Consider the following 22,059-nt stretch of genomic DNA (forward strand, 5'->3'; position numbering starts at 1 on the left):
GGACTACTACGTACTACTCCGCCGATGGCAGAGCGGCAAGCCGCCACGGGACTGGGTGAAAGGCACTCCACGCGTTGGTCGACTCCGCCCACCGTACGAGGGAGAATGAAAAAAATAAAGGCGGGAGCCGGACGTTAATTCGATTTAATTAGGGAAATTGGCCACACAGGGCAATAAGTCGAAGTTTCTAAGAATGCTTGGAACGTGTAGATCGAGTTCCCACGCCAAAAACACGAATTCAGATTCCTCTTCACTGCATGTTTAAGGGGGTATGTGGGGATCAGATCGGAAAAATCGCGAAAAAAGTCGATTTTTGAGAAGTACACTTTCTGGCATCTCCAACACTGTATCTACGTTGTACTGAAATATTTCGCCCAGATATAAACTTCAAGCGCTCCAAATAAATATTTTTGTCGGCATCTACACACAGACAGTGTGTGCTAGCTTAAAACTTTTAGGCTTGTTTTCTCGAAAGTTTGTTTTGAGCTTGATTCCTTGCTTGTGGAAAGCATAGCACAGGAATGGGTGCATGGATTTTTACCCAGTTTGTTTTGTTGTGATCACTGAAATGTGGTCTGCATTGAGACAGCCTCAGATTTACCATTTAGGCTCGCACGTTTCTATTACATGGTAATTAGAGCATGATACATTCTAAACATAAAGAGAAAATGCATACTGTGTCCCTTAAAAAAAAAAGAGCAGAGAAACTAAAAAAAAAATTAAGAGAGTCTTGATTTACACCATACTTCTTAGAAAACATTAAAAGCATTTACAAGCCTGTTTTTTTGTCATGCTAGGCTTTCCACAAGCAAGCAACATGGGGACAGCATATAAACAATGACTAAAGAGAACTTACTGAAGCTGTCATCGTGAAATTTTATATATCTGATTGTTTGATACTGTTTTAAGCCAATCTGCAAGATTTCATTGCTCTAAGTTGAAAAATAGAGGATCCCATCGACCCCCTCATCCCCCCTTAATTAATACCGCATTTACTTGATTCTAATGCACACCTTTTTTTTTTTCAGGAAAACAAATCGCCTAAAAATGACAGCACTATTTCACTAATTTGTGAAGAATAGTCCCCAAAGGAGATGGATTTTTTGTGTTTCGCGAACAACTTGGCGGCGCTTGGTTTACTGGCACTGCATACTGAGAGCACTGCTCCCAATCGGTTAGCTTTACAAAAAACTAACTAATGCTACAACCTCAAGTGATTTTGTTTATTTGTCATTAAGGAGTTCCGTTTTGTGTTCTTTGAACAGTTCTGTGCAACTATTGCTATGTCAAAGACAATTAAGCAGCATGAAAAATGAGGACAGAAAGGAGCGGCACAAATGACAGGACATGTGCGATTTCTCAATCTGCTTAATGATTCAGGACGTGTAACAAACTAGTCCAGACACAGATAGATATTAATCTACTGCTGTGTCTTTATGCATTTCTGATTTTAAACCTATTTTTTTTGTGTGCAAACGTAGCTGGCCTTCCTGCCTTCTAAGTTGCTCTCTGGGCACCACCTGGAGCAATCACACTCATGATTCTGGAGCAAAAGCTCCACTCCTCGCGTACAAACCTTGAAGGTCACGCTACAGTGCAGATATGACTTGAAGAGGGCCTCAATTAATAAAAAACAAAAACGTTGTGGTGTAGGTGGGGATCGAACCCAGGCCTCCGGCATGCAAGACAGCGACCCTTCCACTCTGCCACGACTGTTCGACTCTAGGAAGTGAATGAAGGCGTGTCTAGTGAAAGCACAGATGTCTAAGAAACGTATCTTTGAGATACGTACTGAGGAGTGCATGAATAATTTAGTGATGAGCTCGTAAATTACAGATATCCCAATTAAGCTAGTAGCCAAGTACGTTTCCAGGAAATTTCCTTCGCGCATGGCGTGCAGTCGTGGCGCCATCATGCGGCACCCACTGAAACTCCAACACGGATTGTACGGCGATGGTCCAGCAGATGGCGCACATCTAGTGAATGCACAGATGTCTTAGAAACGTATCTATGAGTTAGGTACTGAGGCGTTCATGAATACTTTAATTATGAGCATGTAGATTACAGATGTTCCAATTAAGTGAGTAGTGAAGTTATCCGGAACACACTCAACATTACAGATGCCAAGCCGTGTCTAGTTGCTCGATACACCACAGAAAAGCTTTTGCTCTCTGACCAGGTTCAACAGTACTTAAACCACAGCTAATTTTTTTGCTCGCGATGCCAATGCCCGATTTCCTGGACAATGGGCCCTTTAACACTGGCGTGTTAAAATAAATAAAACAACAGTGCCAAGCATGTCAACACCTTCAAGTTAAGTACAAGCCACGTAGGCAGTGCAACAGCAGCTGCAATGGTACCACCTTTGCCTAGTGTAACCCAGCAAAGGGGTGTGCTTCTCAGCCATACAGTGGAGCCCTTACGGTACCCCCCAAAAGAGCCAAACACGCCGAAAGGTTACTTTTGGCAATGACTTGAGACGCGATCAGTCTCACCGTCTGCTGGGTCCCGTCCCCTGCTGACTGCTGACGCAATAAGTCATCCTGTTGTTTGGGCTTCGCCTCGTGGTTCAGCGCCCCCATCTGAAGCAGCTCTGTTCCTGTTGACACAACGACAGGAGTTAAAAATAAACAAACAAATAAACAAAACCAATGCAGAACGCATGCAACAGTAGAATTGCTCTCTTCTTAGTCTGCAGGCCTACAGTTGACTTAAAGATAGGAAAAATGAATGCAGGTGTTGGGAATTTCGAGCAGCTAACAAGCAAGCCACACTATTATAGCAGTACAGACACTAATTCTCTTGAATGTCACAAACTTCGGGGATGCTTGTTTTCTTCTTCCATTTTTTTGCTTTTCATAGCACTGTCACCCATTCCGTAGAGCAAACTTATGATAACCAGTGAAGTTTTGGACTTGATTCAACTCACAGGATCAATCCTTCGGGCACCATCTGTGTTTGCACAAACACCACAGCAGAGTCTTATTGGGTCAAACTTTAAAAGGGCAGAAAATCCGTTTCACTGAGGCACTGTTCACATTAATGAAAGGCACTCAGAAAGGTGGAACTGACACACTGCACTGGCTGGCAAATAGTGACCGCACTCTGCACACGTGGTCAAGCACTTGAACTGCTGGTGGGCGCTCTTCATTCCTCCACCACGCGTAATTCAATTAGATAGTTACAATTCATGACACTTGTTTCGAGATGGGCCATTTTTTCCCAAAGATTCGATGAGGTAGAATAAATATGCCCAGGAGACAAGCAAACGGGTGTGTTTGCTTGCCTCCCCCCTTAACCACTGCTCACAACTCGAAGAAAACTGTGAACCTCTCCTTTCAGTCACTTGGCTATTAGAAGATGAAACACAGTAGGATCTCTATGTATGACGTACAGGAGGACGTACGAGGTCGCACCACTGCATTCATAGTCCCCACCTGCTACACCCTACACCAGGATCGTCCATGTCTTATGCCTCACGCCCTACTACTTAAACTCTACCTTGCTTGTGTAGTACGCACCGGGACCATGCTTTTGCCAAGGGTGGCAGCGCTATGTACGCTCAGAAGATGACAAAAGTGTCTAGAACGACGACGACACTGTGGTGCGTGCTTGAGAGCTGTTCAGCCGTCTCAGTCAGGCCACTGGCCCTTGGTCTCGTAGAATACCTCTGCCATCACGTAACAGTATGAACACAGTTGACACAAATTTGCAAAGTTCCCCAACAAGAGTACATTGTGTACATTGTGCAGAATTTCGAGTGTTCCAAACACCGTCCCATGCAACTATGGATGACATAAATGCACGAGCTGCAAGCGCACCATCGTGTGCCAAGCACACTGATGCACAAGTGCCCGTGGCGTGGTTTGCACCACCAGCAGCAAGTGATGGTGCGCAGCCCGTACATCGCCGAAGTCGCTGAGTGACTGGTGAATGGTGGCATGCAGCGTATGGACTGCACATTGCCAAAGTCACTAGTGAGTGATGATGCACGGTCCATACATCACCGACATCGCAACTGCGAGTCACGGGGTAGGCAATGCGATTAGTGAGCGGCGCAGTGCAGCCGTAAATAAATCGCGTCAGCCATAAAGAAACCTGCATGAATGCATTCTGCGTGCTTCTGAACACTGATTTCATTCATGCACGACACAAATATTTTTTGTGAACCCACGAGATTCGTAATCAGTGAAATTCCACTGCACCAACTTTTCTCAGTGGAATTAATTTTTTTCAGAATCTGAGAGAAACTGATCAACCACAGGCTCATGTGGAGCTCTGAGCTCCACTGCGGACAAAAAATAGATGAGGTGTGCACTGCAGTGGCACGTGAGAGAGTACCTGTGCATGCAAGGGCATGGTAGAAGTCCTGCTCTTCTGGGTGGCCCACAAAGAGGTTGTACACACTCTGCCACATCTGGACAAACTGTTGCTGCACAGGTCAATCAGAAAGGGGTAGAAAAATTCAGGGATGAAAGCTTTGCCTCTTTTTTCCATAGGCATGAAGCCTATGCAGCGGCCACACACACATATACCAAAGAACATGAAAAGTACAATTTGTTACGTTGTTGTGACGGCAGTCCAGCGGTCAGGAAGACAGCAACAAGCCTTGCAAACGAAGCTCTTTATTTGGGCTGACTTGCGCCCGCAAAAGAACTGATTCACTCGGTGGCGGCGTAAGCAACAGACGTGCTCGCCAGTCATCGAACTACGAATGGCCGCCGCTCGCGGCATTGCTCCATTTAAAGCAGGCAAGGAAACTTCGAGATAGCAGGTCAAGATCATCTACAGTAATCTGGAAAAACGTAGATGCAGCTCTTCATGGCTATGATCAATCAAGATTAGTTTGGTCGCTTCTCGCGTCATGAACAAAAATGATAACACCCCTTTCCTGTGGCCTTGAGCGCGAACGAATGGACACTACAATGATATGTGGCAATATACACAGCAGTGCCCCTAGCATATCTTACATGTATTGTACGCTTACTATACTGGTAAATGCTGACAAGATACGTATCACTGAAACGTATCTTGCAGCTTGCCACTGTACTCCTTTTACACCACGGCATACATAACGCCATACCTGGTTCATGTCGGGAAGAGTCATATCTGGCGGTTTGCTTGAACACCGGGAAGGGTCCCCGCTGCTTCCGTCTAATGGTAACAGAAAAATAAAAATAAAATTACAGGTGACCACCACAGCCAAGTCTTCTAAACAGAGTAAGTAGGCAACAGAATACTCACACCAATGTACTGTGCCACTGATCTCAGGAACACATACAGTAACCAAATATTAGACGCAACTGCTGAAGTTTTGTTCACAGTTTGCTGTAATTACGACTTAAATTGGCAAAAAGGAATGCTCAAAGCATCAAAATTGGATTCAATAAAGACAGGATCATGGCTGTTCAATGGCAGTGAATGACACGATGAGTGTGGTGCCGCTACAGTGTGCTAGTTAAAACCCTTGCAGTGGACATGCACTAAGCGGCCTTGGCTTTGCACTCAATCTAGCATTACTCATGGTGCGGAAACAGCGCAGGTACGAGACACAAGAAACACTGAAAGACACGCACAGGCACTGACTATAAACTTATTGTTTATTGATTGGGTTTTAACGTCCCAAAGCGACTCAGGCTATGAGGGACGCCGTAGCGAAGGGCTCCGGAAATTTTGACCACCCGGGGTTCTTGAACGTGCACTGACATCGCACAGTACACGGGCCTCTACAATTTCGCCTCCATCGAATTTCGACCGCCGCGGCCGGGATCGAACCCACGTCTTTCGGGCCAGCAGCCGAGCGCCGTAACCACTGAGCCACCGCGGCGGGGTTGACTATAAACTGATTCGTATTTAGAAGTACAGAGAATATATAGCGAAAAGAAAAAGGGGCGTTGCATCGCGTGTGTCACCCGTGTGTCTTTCAGTGTTCCTTGCGTCTCGTTTCTGCGCTATTCCCCCACCATGCAAAAGGAACAACTAGTCCGCCAACTCACTCTTCTAGCATGACTGCCTGACGTGACTGCTCTGTCCTTCCAGCTACAATAGAAAACACAGCACACCGACACTCCCAATTTGCAATCCATGAAATGGCAGTTGAATAGACAATTTCTTTTTTTCTGCATGAAAAATTATTCTGAGAAAACAAATAGCTTTTTTGTGTTCTCAAGTACCATCAATTTTTAAGCAGGTAAATCCACTGACCTTGAACACGCCTTACTGCCGAGGTTCTTAAACGGCGTTTCTACACGCAAATTTACGAATTAACACACTCATCCTGTGAAGGGCGTAGCAGAGGGGGGTTTCGGTGTCAGAACACCTCCCCCAAATTTTCTGAGCACTGCATCCCCCCCTACCCCCTTCCTTTCAGTCATTTTAGGCACATGCTATTTACACATCGCATGGATACACCAAAAGTGTAAAAATGCAGACAAGAGTGTCGGCTTGTTGGCAAAAAGGGTTCCTGTTCTAAAACCAGATGGCGCCACTAAGCTGAAGTTATCTTCGTGTCTCCGTTTGCATGTGCTGAACTGAAAGTGCCGATGTAGCGGTGTAAATTTCCGCAAAACGCAAATGAATAACACATTATTTGGACGCAGGCTCTTTTTTTTTTTTTTAATTTTTTACCGGTGGCACATAACACCCCCCCCCGAAGGATATTTCTGGCTATGCCACTGCACCAAGTCCTAATGCTGGCACCACTTTTTCTAGAACAATAAAAGCCCCTAGAATTTGCACGCTGGGTTGAGTGGACGACAGTGAACCTGCTTAAGGGGGGAGCCTGGTCTTGAAAAAAAAAATTTCATTAATGAAGTGATAGTTAAGAAATCTTCAGGCAATATGTATCTTTGTGTGCCGATTCTAAATACAGTCAAGCCCACTTATAACAATATTCAAGTGCCATGGAAATACCATTGTTATAACAGGGCTGTGCCGAAAAAAAAGAAAAGATGACAAACTTCACCGCATTTATTGACAGTAAATACCCAGGAGGGGTATGATTGTTCTAATGCCTGTAAAAGCTCGTTCATTCAATCTTCAGGGGACTGGAAAAACGTTCACCGTTCACTGATAACCAAACCACCACCATCGTTGCACCAGCGGGAGCTTCGCACACCTCCACGTCACAGGAATCAAGCCAGCCTTCCAGAAGCGATTCTTACGGGAAATTCAAGAAGCATGCAGAACCAAGGGTGCAGTGGCAGCTGACAAGAGAAAAACCGCACTGGCTGCACGTGAGTGTGCACTGCACCGACTGATTGGGAGTACACATGGCGCTCGTAGCCAATGCAGCTATGCAGCAGCTCGCCTGACACGATGACTCCTGTCCCTGGGACACCGGAAATTTGTGAAGTGGGGACCGTGGAGAAGTTAGCGAAGAACAGGGGAAGACGGTTTAACATACGCGCTGCTGGTGCCAGCTGTAGCTCAGAGTGTAAAAACAAAGAAAAATGTGTCTGCATTTCTTTCTGCGAGCGGCGCAGCCTTCAGAAACGTTAATAATGGACTGCTCCGCAAAGGCTCCCTGCCATGCTCCCTACTTTCTTCTCTGCATGGGCCTTTTGCTCAGGGGAGCGCATCCGTCGTTTCTCCTGCCTGTGTCATTGCAACACGCAAGCATCCTCGGAGCGGCTGGTGGCAGCATTTCCGAGTGTGTGGTCATGGGTTCTTTCGGTTTTGTGGAGTCGCTGTACCGGCTCAGTCCGTTGGTCGGCCCCACACACACGCGCTTTTGTGCTGTAAGCATGGTTTTGCTGGTGTGGTTGTAGCATTTCCTTGTTTTTTTTTTTCTACTATGGTTGACGCTCAATTACCAGACTTAATTGCTACAACCAATAATGTGCCTTGACAGCATTGCTATAAGCAGTTTATTTTACCACAGAACACATGGCAAAGCTGATGGTGCCATGACTGACCATTGTTATATCTCCAGACGCATTGTCCCTCGAGGTCCTCGCCATTGCGCATGCCCTCCAGTCATTTTCCCTTCTTCCCTCTCTCCAAGAGTACACAGTCTATTCGGACTCACAAGCCGCTATACACCACATACAGAAACGCACCCTGACCCCTTCTCTCCAACAGGAGGTCGAACGAGCGGTCTCCGCACTGCAGCCTTCCATCGTTTTCCTCCGCTGGGTCCCTGGGCATTCAGGGATTGACGGCAATGAGCTGGCCCATCAGCTCACCCGCGACACACTTTTCCGGGCACCGTTGATCCCCTGGCCCAAGCCCTCGGAGGACGGTGGGAGACTCACCCTTCGCCGCACCATAAAAGAGGTCTACCTTGAGCTCCGCCTCGACAAACGCCTTTACCCTCCCCCTCATCCATCACTCACGGTGCCGGAGTCTCGCCTTCTTCGGCACATTCAGATGAATGCAGTTATCACCCCGTCCCGCCTCTTCCTCTATCGCTATCGATCGGACCCTTCCTGTCCCAACTGCCCCTGTATCTATGCGGACCTGGCCCATTGCCTCTTCTATTGCCCGGCTGCTCAGCAGTCGGGTTCCTTCCCCCCACCCTCTCTATCCATCACCACCTGGATCGACTGGCTTGGCGCTGAAGGGGAAAAGAACAGCGGCTTCTGGTTGCCCAGGCGGTCGAAATGCTCGGCCTGTAAATTATGGTCGATTAAAAGTCTTTTACTACTACTACTACTACTATCTGATATATTGTTATGACCAGTATTGTTATAAGTGGGCCTGACTGTATGTAATTTAATTTCATGTAAAGCAATTCCTTGAGCACTTATGTAATTTTTATGCATATATTTTTTGAAGAGCTTTGAAAAAAATTTCTTGCCGGAAACTTGCTCAAAAGTATGCGTTTGGGTTCTCTTCACAGCAAGGAATGCAACAAGGGTAAGATTGTTTCTTCCTGCCTATTATAGAACTTAAGTTATAGGGTGTTGTCGCTTCAGAAATAAGAAGAAAAGTGTGCATTCCTGTTTCTGAAGTGGCAGCTTCAGTACCCTATTACTCAAGTTCTATGATAGACAGGATGATAATTTTACCCTTATTGCATTCCCTGGTGTCAAGAGAACCCAATGGCATGCATTTCAGCGAGTTTCCCGCAGCAAATTTTCTCCAAAACTCTTCTCAAAATACTTGCATAAAATGTGCATAAGTGCTCAAGGAATTGTTTCACATGAAATTAAATGACATATCTGGAATCAGAGCACAAAAATGCATGTGCCCTGAAGGTTTCATAACTATGACTAGATTAATAAAGTTTTCTTTTCAAGACCAGGCTCTCCCCCTTAACTCTGGTCTTCCTTTCTCTCAGCATCAAGAGCGAGACACAAATGAGAATAGCACAAGTTCTAGAATCTGGCAAGCCCGACAGCAGGAATCAAGAAGCCCTTACAGCTGCTGCTGAGCGAGGTTGAGCCGAAGACCGAGTCACAGTCCCGGACCCGCTGGAGGACTGTGTCGAGAAGCTCCATGCGTTGTTGAATTTGCTGCTGCTGCTGCGGACCCTGTGCGCCGCTGCTGGCAGATGACAGGACCTGATCAACGGAGGTGGACTCCTCCAGGGAGCTGAAGTACTCCTCGGCCTCTGTGGCCACTTCTGTGCTCTCTGCGGTGGGGACAGCGACAGGGTTACAAACAGCGTCGGCAATAGGCATTACTAGTAGCTACCGCAAAAACCGGAATATAGTTCGTCGAACTTCTTTTCAAAAAACCATGGCAAAAAGTCGACCCCCGTCTTATATATCGGTCATTGGTGGAAAAACTACGGAAGTCTTGCAACAATGGGCGGCTGAAGTCAACAGCCTCCATCACCACTGCCATCAGCAGCAGCGCGGTATAGCCATAGAGGGAAAAAAAATGGTATGGCAACTTTGTGGCACTGCCAGCTTGCGTTTCCGTTGTCACAGTTTTGGTTTGTGGCTGGGTGTTGTCGGTGTGGAAATCTCTCCCCACAGAGATGGTGCGCAAGTCTTATAGAAAATGCAGCATAAGCAATGCGCTGGATGGCACAGAGGATGACGCTCTATGGTGCACGTGGGCAGCGAGAAGCAATTGTCATACGACTCAAGTTCGGACGACTCTGATGACTCGGAGTAACGCTTGCGCATTTCGTGCCCTTCTCTGTACTGTACACCCAGCCAATTTTTTAAGAGTATCGCGCAACCATTGCCTTGAGTGTTTGTCAGCACCTTATCGCCGAGCGGCGAAAGAAGTGAGAGTAAGCGCATGTGTACACATGTGCATATCTCGCTTGTTTCGCCGCTCAGCGTCGTTAATAAGGCACTGACAAGCACACGGGTCGATGGTCGCGTGATAGTGTTAAAGAATTGGCCGGGTGTACATACGAGCAGCATCTAAATGAAAATATATACTGTCACCATTGTGCAGCCGGTCGAGTCACATTTGTTTCAATGTAAGGGTGTCTTTCGGTACTTTTGCCGTCGAAAAAGATTTTTTTTTATTTTTAGAATTGGTTAGTTGGGGGGGGTCGACCTATACCGCATTTACTCGCATAATGATCGCACTTTAAAAAAAAAAAATTGAAGCAAATTTAGGGGTGCGATTATTACGCGGGGTAAATTTTTAACAAAAAATTTTTGAGCCCCGAAAACGCGAACAAGTTGCAGGTCAGACTACCCTTCTCACTCGGGTAACTCGGGCGCGCTACCCGCGACGCCGCCATACGCGGTTATCGCGAACCGAGATCGGCGATCTCGGCTTACGTCGTTAACCGATAAGATAAGAGTGCGAAGAGCGCACGAGCTGGCCCGCTTCAAGAACGTACTTTCTTCACACTAAATCACGTTCCAAGAGCAACGCATCAAAATAGGCAGTGTGTATAGTGCTGCGCGACGGCGCTTTTATGCAGCCTTCGATCTCGTCCGATGGCGCAGCAACAGTGTAACGGCAACGTCCCGCGGCGCTCAAGTCACGCATTTTAGCGCCGTTACCCCCAAAAATGTCCGGTCCCTACCGCATCGTTAAACTAGGCGACAAATTCGAAACGTCCGATGGCACTTTGGTGCAGCCTCAGAGTGCCGTCCAACGGCGCAGCAACAGTGTACTGCAGCACCGTCCCGCGATGCTCAAGCTACACATTCTAGCGCTGTAATATCAAAAAAGACCGCTCCCTGCACCGCATCTTTAAAGTAGGCGACAAGTGCGCAACGCTCGCTGCACCGGATTTCGCGAGCTGACTGCGGTGGTGCCACCTGCGAGCGCAGCAGACAACGGCGCTCTGACAGTGTGCTACTGCCTAGTTGTCGCCAGGCCTAACTTGTTTTGCATCAAAGCCACAGTGGGCTGCGCTTTTGAACTGACCAGCGCAACAGTAAATGGTCTACTAATTGCACTGCCTTACTGACTACCCCATTGTGTCATGCTAAAAGAAAGATTTATGACCGATTTCAGCGACGGCTTAGCGGCGGAGCTAGCGTGCAAGAGATCGGGTGAGCCGCGGTGCACCAGCAGCAGCTGCTACACCCTAGCTTGTATCGCAGTTATTACTCCTACCGTCAACTCGGTACAGATCAGCGATCCTCGAAGAGGAATCATTTTTGACATTCCCGTATCCCAGGGATTATTATTTACAACAGCATGAAAGCTTAGCACGGTTTTCAGATGCTGGCGCCATGGCTCCGTCGCAGAGGCGTTGCATTGGTGCGGACGGCTTGCAGGAGGTGCGCCGATGTATGCACTACGGCACTGGAGGAAGTGCTGCCACCGGATGGCACTCTAGACACTGTGTTGTAAGGTATTTGCATATGCTGCTATGCTCTGCCGATCATCGTGTCACTTCGTTCGTTGCACCCGGCCGGTGGATGCCGAAACCGAGAACGGTAGCGAGCCGTGTGACCACGGCCAACCGTGATTCGCGATAATCGCAGTTAAGTTCGGTAACTGCAGTTATGCTTAACCGCGGTTAGACGGCCCGTGTGACCAGGGTATAAGTTTCGTACTGGAGTCCATTTGTCCAACAGTACATACAAAACCAATTGTCACTGTGACTGTCGTTGCGACAACCAATGTCGACAGCCGATGCCGACAGCCGTTGCGACAGCCGTAGCGACAGCCGTAGCGACAGCCGTTGCGACAGCCGTAGCGACAGCCGTAGCGACAGCCGTAGCGACAGCCGTAGCGACAGCCGTAGCGACAGCCGTTGCGACAGCCGTTGCGACAGCCGTAGCGACTGTCATTGTGACTGTCATTGTGACTGTCATTGTGACTGTTTAGTTGGTGGCACTGCTGCTAGGCTAACATTAATCACAACTGAGGCCTTGACCTAGGCACTCAACCATGATGGATGAAAAGCTACCTGCTGTAACCACTACTCAACTACGCCTACTTCTGGCAACACAAAGGACAAGCCCTTTCATGCGCAATGATGCCATGCCGACCTTGCTCGGGAGTGTCATCAGCGGAGTCCCGCTGTGGGTCCTCGACGTCGCCCGGCTGGCAGACGACCAGGTGGGCGCCATAGAGCAGCCGCAGCCGGTCATCCATGTCCCCGCGCGAGGACATGGCCAGGATGCGGCAGAAGTCGGCCAGGCTCACCCAGCCGTCGCAGTCAGCATCGGCCATCCGGAACAGGCGCACGCCCAGACGACGCGGATGCTCCCCTTGACTCCATGGCCCTGATGTGGAGAAGAAAAGGACGTCACCACCCTGATCTCTAATGATGCTGTGAATAAACTCTGTACGCTGAAGTGAAAGGTACCTAAACGGGTGATGACGCCCTTAGTTTGCTGCAAACACGAAGATATATCCCATTTCACATCACAACAGTCATTTTTCTGTTGCATAACGAGACTTTCCTGCTGTTTCTTTGTACGTCTAATCCTGTCTAAAAAGCACCTGTGCCCATTTCTTTGTTGTGCTGCTATTGCATTATCATCAAAATGTTTCTATTGGTTACTGCTAAATTTCCAACACACACTACACAAACTTTGACCCAATGAAACTTTTGATCCTTTGGTCTCAAAGGGTATCCAATCTGCTTGGTAGATGTCAAGTAATGTGACAATTCAAATACTTATTTGTGCCTACTACACCTTCCCTACGCCTTTTTTGATCCTTTGGTCTCAAAGGGTATCCAATCTGCTTGGCAGATGGCAAGTAATGTGACAATTCAAATACTTTTTTGTGCCTACTACACCTTCCCTACACCGAGCTCAAGTGGCCCAGGAAGTTGCGTATCTAAACTGAAAAGCTTCCTTCGCCCCCCACCCCCCTCGCTCTCATGGACTCACCCATGGCTCCTAGGAAACTCAGGAACTGGTCCATGTCCAGGTGGAACAGCTGCTCGCCGTAGGGGGCGCCACTGTCAACGTTCGGAGGCGCCACACCCGGAGGCCCCGTGCCCCAGCTGTGCTGGCTCAGCTGCTGCTCCTGCATGCAGTCGATGGAGAGGAGGACTACGTGAGCTTCCACTTGCGCTCGCCAGCTCTCTCTCGCAACAAGTTCAGCACAGTGGACGCCGCCACATGCTTTATATAGAGATCTGTCATGCTTTCTGAAGCAAATTATGAAGTGGAGTGGCAACTAGAGAAGATTCTGAACTGGCAACTTCCACAATCCTTTCACAGGCAGGATGGCAATTTTATCCTCACTGAACTCCCTCAGGTCAAGAAAAGCCAATGGCATGCATTTTAGCAAGTTTCCTGCAGCAAAATTTCTTAGGATCGCATGATGAAAAGCTTTGTTTTACATGAAATTACACGGCACATTTGGAACTGGTACACAAAAAAACATGCTTCCTGAAGCTTCCACATTTGTGACTTCGTTAATGAAAATTTTCCATCTAAGACCCTCTATCCCTCTTGACTTGAACTTTCAGCCTAGTACCATATTTACTCGCACAATTGGCGAACTCGCATAATAGGCGCACCCCTAGTTTAGTCACGAAAAATCATATTTTTTTATTTCCGTGCATAAGAGGCGCACCCCGAACTTGGCACTGTGATCCATACTGTATTTACACGATTGCAAGCCTACACCTCGCCGCCCACCGCCTCCCAGTCTTTATTTTAACAAAGTTTTGGCTGAACTGACTACTAGTCCTCACTAGTGCTGCTGCCGTCGCAGCTGCTGCGGACCCACAGCACGTACAACGACATTGCGTAGAACAGCCGCACACAGTTTCCAGGGATGCTCACTTTAAACGCCCGTTTGGAAAGCTTCATCTCCAGCCGGAAATGTTCCCGACTTAGGCCCGCGAAAACCTCGGCGCTTGGAGTCGCGTACGAAAATTTAGGCACGCCGCAGTCGCAACTGCCGCACTTCTCGGCCATGTCGAATTTCCGACCTGCCGCATGCTTGCCATGTTCGAAAGCAAACTTCCAGCCGTGTAGCTGTTAAAATGCTTGCCCGTTGAGCTAAAACAGCAACGCTCGGCGGCAAAGCCACAAACCACGACGAACTAACGCGCTACCGCAGATCCCAGCACTTGACAGCAACAAAAACAAAAAACAGGAGCTGATGATGCTGATGGCGATATGGATAGCGAAAGCTCGCGGTGGAGAAAAATGTTGATGATGATGTTGAGCTTGGCCTTGGGCGCCCTCCGTGGGCGGCGTCTGGAAGCTCCTGTGCGCGTGTGGCCTCCGCGATCAAGCGCCCGTTGCGCGCAGCTGGAGCTGATCGCGGAGGCCTCGGCGCGTGCATTTCGAAGGCTATTCCCGCATGGGTCGTGGAAAGTTTCGTGCAGCCCTTACACGGACCTTTTTTTTTAAAATATTTTCTTCGGGAAAACGGGGTGTGGCCCATACACGAGTGCGTTTATGCGGTGTGTTCAACTTTGAGAGTCGAAAAATTTCCGGAAATTTTACCCCGCGTAATAGGCGCGCCTCGAACTTTGAACCAGATTTTCTGGAAAAAAAGTGCACCTATTATGCGAATAAATAAGGTATTTGAACTGAGGCACTGGCCCCATCAATATCAAGGGCATTAAAAAAGGCTCCCATTAATTTGAACTCCGCACGCTTTGAACAACTTTTCGGTCCCCTATGAGTGCGAATTGAATTACTGGCATCCCACTGAAAGCACCCGGCATGCAAGACCCACCCTGATGAGAGCAACCAGATCGCTGAGCTCCTCGGGCGTGAGCAGGGCTGAGATGCGGGGGTCCAGGCTCAAGCTGCGCAGCACATTCTTCACACTGGCGTCTTGCAGGCCCTGCGCACACACACACGCACAATTTCACTACCTGACTCCTTCCCGATCGCAGAGTACTGCACACTCTGTTCACTTTCACGTCGGCGCCACCGCGGAGTTCAAATTAACAAGCTTTTGCTGTACATGAACTGCAAGCATAATCCCAGAAGTGGCCTTTTTCAACATATTTATCGCGGCAAGGTGAGAATGTCAGCAGCCAGAAATGTAGGAGGCCTGCTGAAAGATAAGATTCACGTAGAAAGGTAACCCTAAGGACAAAAAGAGCTCAAATTCCTGGGTTCATGAAGCTGCTGTAACAGGTGATGCAGCAGTTTTGAACATTGCTACTGATTTACAGAAGACTCTATCTTGCACAACTGAGCCCAGATTTGTCGTCTGTAGGCATTTTGATCATCAAAATTATCTACATTCAATTCTGTAATGCTTTCATCATATTATATTGTTAATATATCTCTTAGTTTATGCGATGAAGAACTACTCTGTGCAATGTCATTCTGAGCTGTGAATTTCCACACTGCGACTCTTGCTTGCTTCCCGAATTCTTGGAGAATTCCAATGATTTTCACAATGGAACATAGATTAGTGCGCTCGTAGTGGAGTGTACCAATGCTAGTGGGAACCGTGTGGAAAAGGGAAGTGCATCTTTCAGTTTCAACGCTTAACCCAGTGACATCTAGCATAAGCACAAAAATGTGAACGATTTTCATATGTGCTCACGCAACTGCGTGAAATGCTAGCATACTTGCAGTAACAATCTTGCCCAACAAATTTATCAATGCAAGGCAAAAGGGTAAGCTGCCAGAGATGAAGGAGGCATGCTGCTAAGAAATAAATTCGTGCAGCACGTAACCCTAACAGCTCAACAAACAAAAATTCCTGTGGTCGCAATGCTACATCCACAGCGCACTTAATTTACTGTACACCCCTGCATATTTGCACACCCTTTTTGTGGTCCTTAGACATTCCGAAATTATCAGATTCACACTGCAACTACTGTTTCCTTAATGAATCTCCCAGCTTTATACATTTCTGCCCTGACTTTGAGGGGCCACCAGTGATGAAATCCCGGAAGTTCGTAACACTTATCCGACTTTTTCAATGCCTGGCTGCTACAGAATTAACAAAGCAGTCATAGCCCAGGAAACAGACCATATGAACACCCCTCGGAGCAAAAACAGCAATTCGGAGTATCTGACATTACGCTGGACATTCCAGCTGAACAGGCACCAATCCGGACATCTGGGCTAGGTGGTAATCTTGCATGATTGAGAAACAGCCTTGCCTCCTCCAACAACAACAACGACGATGCCAACGACGATGCCAACGACGATGCCAACGACGATGACGACAACGACAACGACGACAACAAAAATGTGGAAAATCAGAAAGAGGAACAAACAATACAGGCGCATGTGATGTTTCTGGTCTGCCATGTTTTTCTTTGCTGTTTGCCATTCTGCAATGCAGACAGCTCCAGAGAAACACATATGCTCATGCATGTGCTATGCTCTCAACGTAGAATTAGCAACGTGTTGGAAGAAAGAAAAAAAAAAAGCATTCGCAGACTTGCCTGCACCACTCTAAGCCTGTGCTTGAGGCGTAGCTTCTCAATCATGCTGGAAGTGAGGAAGCCGTACTTGCTGTACGACTCGTAGACCAACGTTGAAATCTCCACGGTCACCTGCAGGGAAGACGCCAAACGGTTGAGAGGACGGACAGGCATTGTACAACCAAAGAAGCAAATCTGTAGGCGGAACACTTGACGGAAAGACTGGAATACACAGTTTTCATCAACTGGCCTCTTTACAATGCAAACAGCACGTGGCCAGGTTAGTGTTGGTTCAAAGTGAACAACCGTGCTGAATGAACTGTAGCATACTACAGTTGCGATGAATGACGCAGGTGACGGTGAAACAAAGTACAAATTAAATGATTTTATTCATGATTGGACAAGGGTTTTTCTTGGCTTTTTTTTTTTTTTGCAACAATGGAGGAGATTAAAAAATTAAATGCCCGCCGTAGTGTCAGGAATAAAAGTGAGTGTGCTCCGTCCTGTCTGTGTCGTTTGTCACAACTTCAGTGCTCTAATAGTTTTCTTGTACTATATTCAAGCCATGCAACTATCTCCTGTCACCTCTTCAAAGTGCATACAAATTTCAGCACACAGTCATTTCATGCACTGAAAAGTTCAGTCAACAAAGTTCAGCTCGTCAAAAAAAAAAAAAAATCGCAGAGCCAAGCTTACTGGCTTAGCACTTTAATCAGCGAAAGCTGCTGTACCTTTGGTTCAGCCACTTAGTCCTGAATTTGGCAGTGGAATTTACGCCCTCAGCAGTGAGAGAACGCCTCCCGTCTGTGCTCATGTGAATCATCAAAACCTGATCTGGCCACCCGTCGCCTCTTTCACAACTCTCTCGCACTTGCCCTCTCCCTCCCTAAATGCAGAGAGGGAAATTTCTCTCCATTGTGCCACCTGCCACGGTTGGAAGGTGATGGCCATTAAGTTGATTTTTTTTACTGACTTCAACTAAAATAAATCCTACCAATTATTCTATCAACATAGGTTCACTATATAATTAGGGTCTTACACCTGACACTGTAGATTCCATGGTAGAATAGCTTTCACTGTAAAAAGGAGAAAAAAAAAATTGGCAGTGGTTTAGCTTTGTTAAGCCCGGAAGGCTGCGAAAGCAAATTACGAGCAACTTTAGCGACTAAAGTAGTGAAAGGCGAAAGCCTGAGTGCTGCACGGAACACCGGAATTAGCTTAAAGTGTTATTGAGGTGTCCACTAAACCACAGAGTTCCTTTTCTCGAAATGAACGCAGTCCCCTCTCTTACTGCCTGGGATCTGCGGCGCTCCGTGGCTACCGCTGGGACCGCGCCGACAAACCGACTTGGTAGCTCAGATTTCACCTCGGTATGACGTCACAGACGCGAGCCCCTCCACGTGTCATCAAAGTGGAGGCCGTCTCAAGGCCAAACGTGACTACCGCCGGGACCACGCTGAAGGCTCAAAACCTAACGTAGTATTGCTTTCACAATAAAAAAAAGCACACCAGCAGAATGCAGCCTTTCGCTCAACATGTGGAACATTACCAATGGGGATTATTAAATGACAGCATCACCGCACCTTGGAGGGTGTGGTGGATGCGGACCGGGAGCAGACGGCCGCCTGGGGGTTGTGCACGTTCTCGAGGTAGCCGCCCAGCACCACCATGGCCTCCCCATCGTCCTTGCAGCTCATGAGCTGCTCCTGGTTGGCCTCGAGCACCGCCAGCGCCACCTGGAACACCACCTGGGCAGAGGAGGGGGGGGAGGAAAAGCCTTAATGTCACGGACCACGGAAAGTTCTTTTGTTTGTTTGTTTACCAGGGTTTAACGTCCCAAAGCGACCGAGGCTATGAGGGACGCCGTAGCGAAGGGCTCCGGAAACTTCGACCACCTGGGGTTCTTTAACGTGCACTGACATCGCACAGTACACGGGCCTCTAGAATTTCACCTCTATCGAAATTCAGCCGCCGCAGTCGGGATCGAACCCGCGTCTTTCGGGCCAGCAGCCGAGCACCATAACCACTGAGCCACCGCGACCGTGGAAAGGTAAAAAAGAAAGAAAAAAAAAAAAACTAATCGAGATGGGAAGCTTGAGCATAAAGCGAGAATGCGAAATTTTCACAACTTAATCAGGCATTGTTGCTTAGCAACAATTTGCACCTTTTAACTGAACATCTGCAGTAGCGTTTGATCCCAGACTTAACCGGTGCTTCTTTTAACGTGCGTTGACATCGCATGGCACATGGGTGCCCTTTGTGTTTTGCCTCCATTGAAACGCGGCCGCTGCGTTCAGGACTCCACATGGATCTTGATGGAAAACGACAGCCGAGTAGGGAGAAAAGCAAGTTAGCTTAAAAAGACACATAGGTAAAAATGATAAGTGACACATCTAATTTCGAGCATGAAACCAACTTGTTGCATGCAGAAGGAGCTTGTGGCGCAAACTGCATATCTCTGCCTCGCTACTCCATCCATAAACTTGGAATAAAATCCCCTGTGCAGTCTTTGCAATGTCTAATCCTTATATTTCACTGAAGACCTTTTTTCTGTCACAAATAATTACCTGATTTACAATGCAAATCGCTTTGTGATTGTTTCTTATTATTCTCTGTAGTGTCTATGTTGGGTTTGCCATTTTATATGTCATTGAATAATCACTTCTAAGGCAACTGCGTTTATTTTGTATAAAGAATGCTGTTCCTGCCTTCATGTTTTTTTGCACACTCTTCTATTTTTTTGTAGTGAGCCCTCTTGTATTTCTGTAATTTGAACCCTCTTGCTTGTACGCTTTGCATTTTTCCACCATTCTTATGTTTATTATTTTGGCATGCATGTAGAAAGCATTTGTCCTCACTAATATCTTTGCTTTTATTGCATGGATCCATAACTAGCCCTTGGCTAAGGATCCAGACAGTGATGTCATGTACTGTGCTGAAGAAACTATAATAAAAAGAATTGAATTGAATTGAATTGAATGTTACTGGCCACCAGCCAGGCAATTCTGAACCTGAGGGGTTGACATGCACAGTTCCAGACGCTGCACGATGCAACACTGCACAGAAACTGTTCTTAGCGCAGCATGCGAGATGCAAACAAATAGGCTGAAAGTATGACACAGTAAAAGCTTGTTAATTCGAATTTCAACGGGCGAAAAAATGTCTGAATAAACCAAAATCTGAATTACTGAATGACTTCAAAAAAACTGACAAGAACCGCTTGCATCATGGCAAATCGGCAAATTTATTTAGTGAAATACTGGGACAGGGTCGCCTGCTTTTGAAATGAGAACAGCGTGACAATGACTATTTTTCACATTTCCATCAATGCCTCAGTGTGCACACAGTTGGGAGCATCAAAGAAGAACTGCTTCAATATGGCAACGGCCTCCCCGGCATCCTTCATACCTTCATCCTTCTTCAGATGTGCTGCTATAGCTGCAGTCAGTGTGGGCTGGCACGAAGATCAGAAAAGCCAAACCAAAACTATGCGGTCGGACAATGCTTGGAGACGGGCACATTCGTTTTTCGTCACACCTGCCTTGGCGTGCATGTACGGGGTGTGCGAGTGACTATTATGCTGCATGTAATTCAGGTTTGAGTAGGTCTATTTCGACAACTGCTTGCCGTGCTCGTCACACCTAGATGCCACCTCCCTTCGGGAGTCCATTTGAATTAAGTGGTGCGAGAGCCATAGCGTTCAAATTAGCGAGCATCCGACACCATAGACTTGCACGGGCATTGGCCTGGACCGAGCCGGGAGTTTGAATCAGCCGGATTTTCTAATTAACGGCGGCTGAATTAACCAGTTTTCTTACTGTATGTGCAAAACTGCATGCAAAAGTGACACTTCAAACTTCCAAGTCAGAACCATTGGTTTCAAATAAATGGGCAGGCAGTGTACATAAAAAAACAAAGAAACTTACGATCAGAAGAAAGAGATCGTAGTCATGCTGTTTCTGCAATGACAACTAAGCATAAAGAACTGAGGCTTGCACAAATACAGTGCATGGTCCAATGTTGTAGGAGAATCCCCCAAGGTGGAATAGATTTGTAATAAAGGATAATTACTCAGAGACATCCACCCGAGCGCAGCCATACGGCTACAAAGCTGAGAAAACTGTATAGCTCTCCTTTGTAGCCGTATGGCTGCGCTCGGGTAGATGTGAAAGAGCAATTACTCCCTTATTACAAGTATAGGGCATGCCTGGCTAGTGGCGTCACATGAGCAATGGACAGGTGCACCAATTCATGAAGCCACATGTGGATTTTCAGTCAAGAGAAAAACATCCCAGTACGCACACGGTTTGGTGGTTCTTGCAACAGGAAGCTGCTTTGTGTCATGTCTTTGTGTCATGAAGGTCTTTGTGTCATGTCTTCACATTGCAATGCAACAAGAGCACCTGAACTCATAAACTTCAACTCATTGCACAGTTTTGTATGTAGTTGTGCAACCGACCACGTAAATTGCAACGCTTGCAAAAATACAATCAGCATCAGTGTTGCAGAGCTACAGAGAAGTACCTAACAGTTTGCATGACAAGACAGTCAAGTTTTTCATGCTCGAATCATGCATCAAAACAGCTCAAAACATTCTTTATGTGGGCCTTCGGCAAAATGACGTTCATCACACAGTTAAAGAGCAAGAACTATAAATTCATAGTGATTACACAGTCCTTTTTTGGGTACCTATAGCATTCTGCCCCATCTGAATACAATATAACATCTGAATCCACGCACCACTGCTGGCTTCTGCCACTAAAGGTGGCTCACTGAGCGAGAAATGAAGAAGCTCACCTTGGCACCATCGTAGAAGAAGCAGTCCACAATGTTGACAGCCGACTCAAACGGGATCACACTGCACAAGAAAGAAAGGAAGCCAAAAGAACGGTGAGTAATACCCCTGTCACACTAGCAAATTTAATGTCATTCGAACCTAATGGCATTCGATGCATCGAATGTCATTCGGTCTCTGTGGGTGCTACACGCAAAAAAATAATGTCATTCGAAAATGATGGCATCGACGATCAGTGAAAAAAAAAATAGCCCAACTGAACGACATCAGCGCACATAAAATATGTTTGAAATTGTTGTGCACTGTTTCAAAAGCGGCTGAGAACATTTGTGTGGTGTATTATAAGCTTAAAATATTATTTGCGGCCATTCTGCACCACTTTAGCCATCAAAAGCCAAGCCAATTACAAAGTCAACCATAAATCCGACAAATGTAAACAAACAAAATGGCTGACATGGCGGTGCACGGACACGCGCGGAGCTTGGAAACGACTTCCAAAAGGTGAACTGCTCAGTTACGTCTTTAAGTACCTTCGAGCTTAACGAACATGGCACGCCAACCACCAAGAATC

At 47.0% G+C, this 22,059-nt stretch overlaps 1 protein-coding gene across 1 annotated transcript in view; it reads right to left on the reverse strand.

Annotated features, from left to right (window-relative positions):
• Positions 1-22,059, reverse strand: part of Tbc1d8-9 (TBC1 domain family member 8/9) — an 82,101-nt gene that overhangs the window by 8,579 nt on the left and 51,463 nt on the right. Inside the window, exons 19-28 of the mRNA XM_089586887.1 lie at positions 21,491-21,551; positions 18,277-18,441; positions 16,715-16,825; positions 15,034-15,144; positions 13,221-13,359; positions 12,369-12,605; positions 9,365-9,577; positions 5,084-5,154; positions 4,342-4,432; positions 2,496-2,599 (exon numbers count right to left, since the gene is read on the reverse strand). Of these exons, the coding sequence (XP_089443013.1) occupies positions 2,496-2,599; positions 4,342-4,432; positions 5,084-5,154; positions 9,365-9,577; positions 12,369-12,605; positions 13,221-13,359; positions 15,034-15,144; positions 16,715-16,825; positions 18,277-18,441; positions 21,491-21,551 (1,303 nt within the window). The remainder of the gene's footprint in view (positions 1-2,495; positions 2,600-4,341; positions 4,433-5,083; positions 5,155-9,364; positions 9,578-12,368; positions 12,606-13,220; positions 13,360-15,033; positions 15,145-16,714; positions 16,826-18,276; positions 18,442-21,490; positions 21,552-22,059) is intronic.

The sequence above is a fragment of the Amblyomma mixtum genome, chromosome 4, assembly GCF_055824585.1.
Source record: "Amblyomma mixtum isolate Tamu chromosome 4, ASM5582458v1, whole genome shotgun sequence".
Taxonomy (NCBI): domain Eukaryota; kingdom Metazoa; phylum Arthropoda; class Arachnida; order Ixodida; family Ixodidae; genus Amblyomma; species Amblyomma mixtum.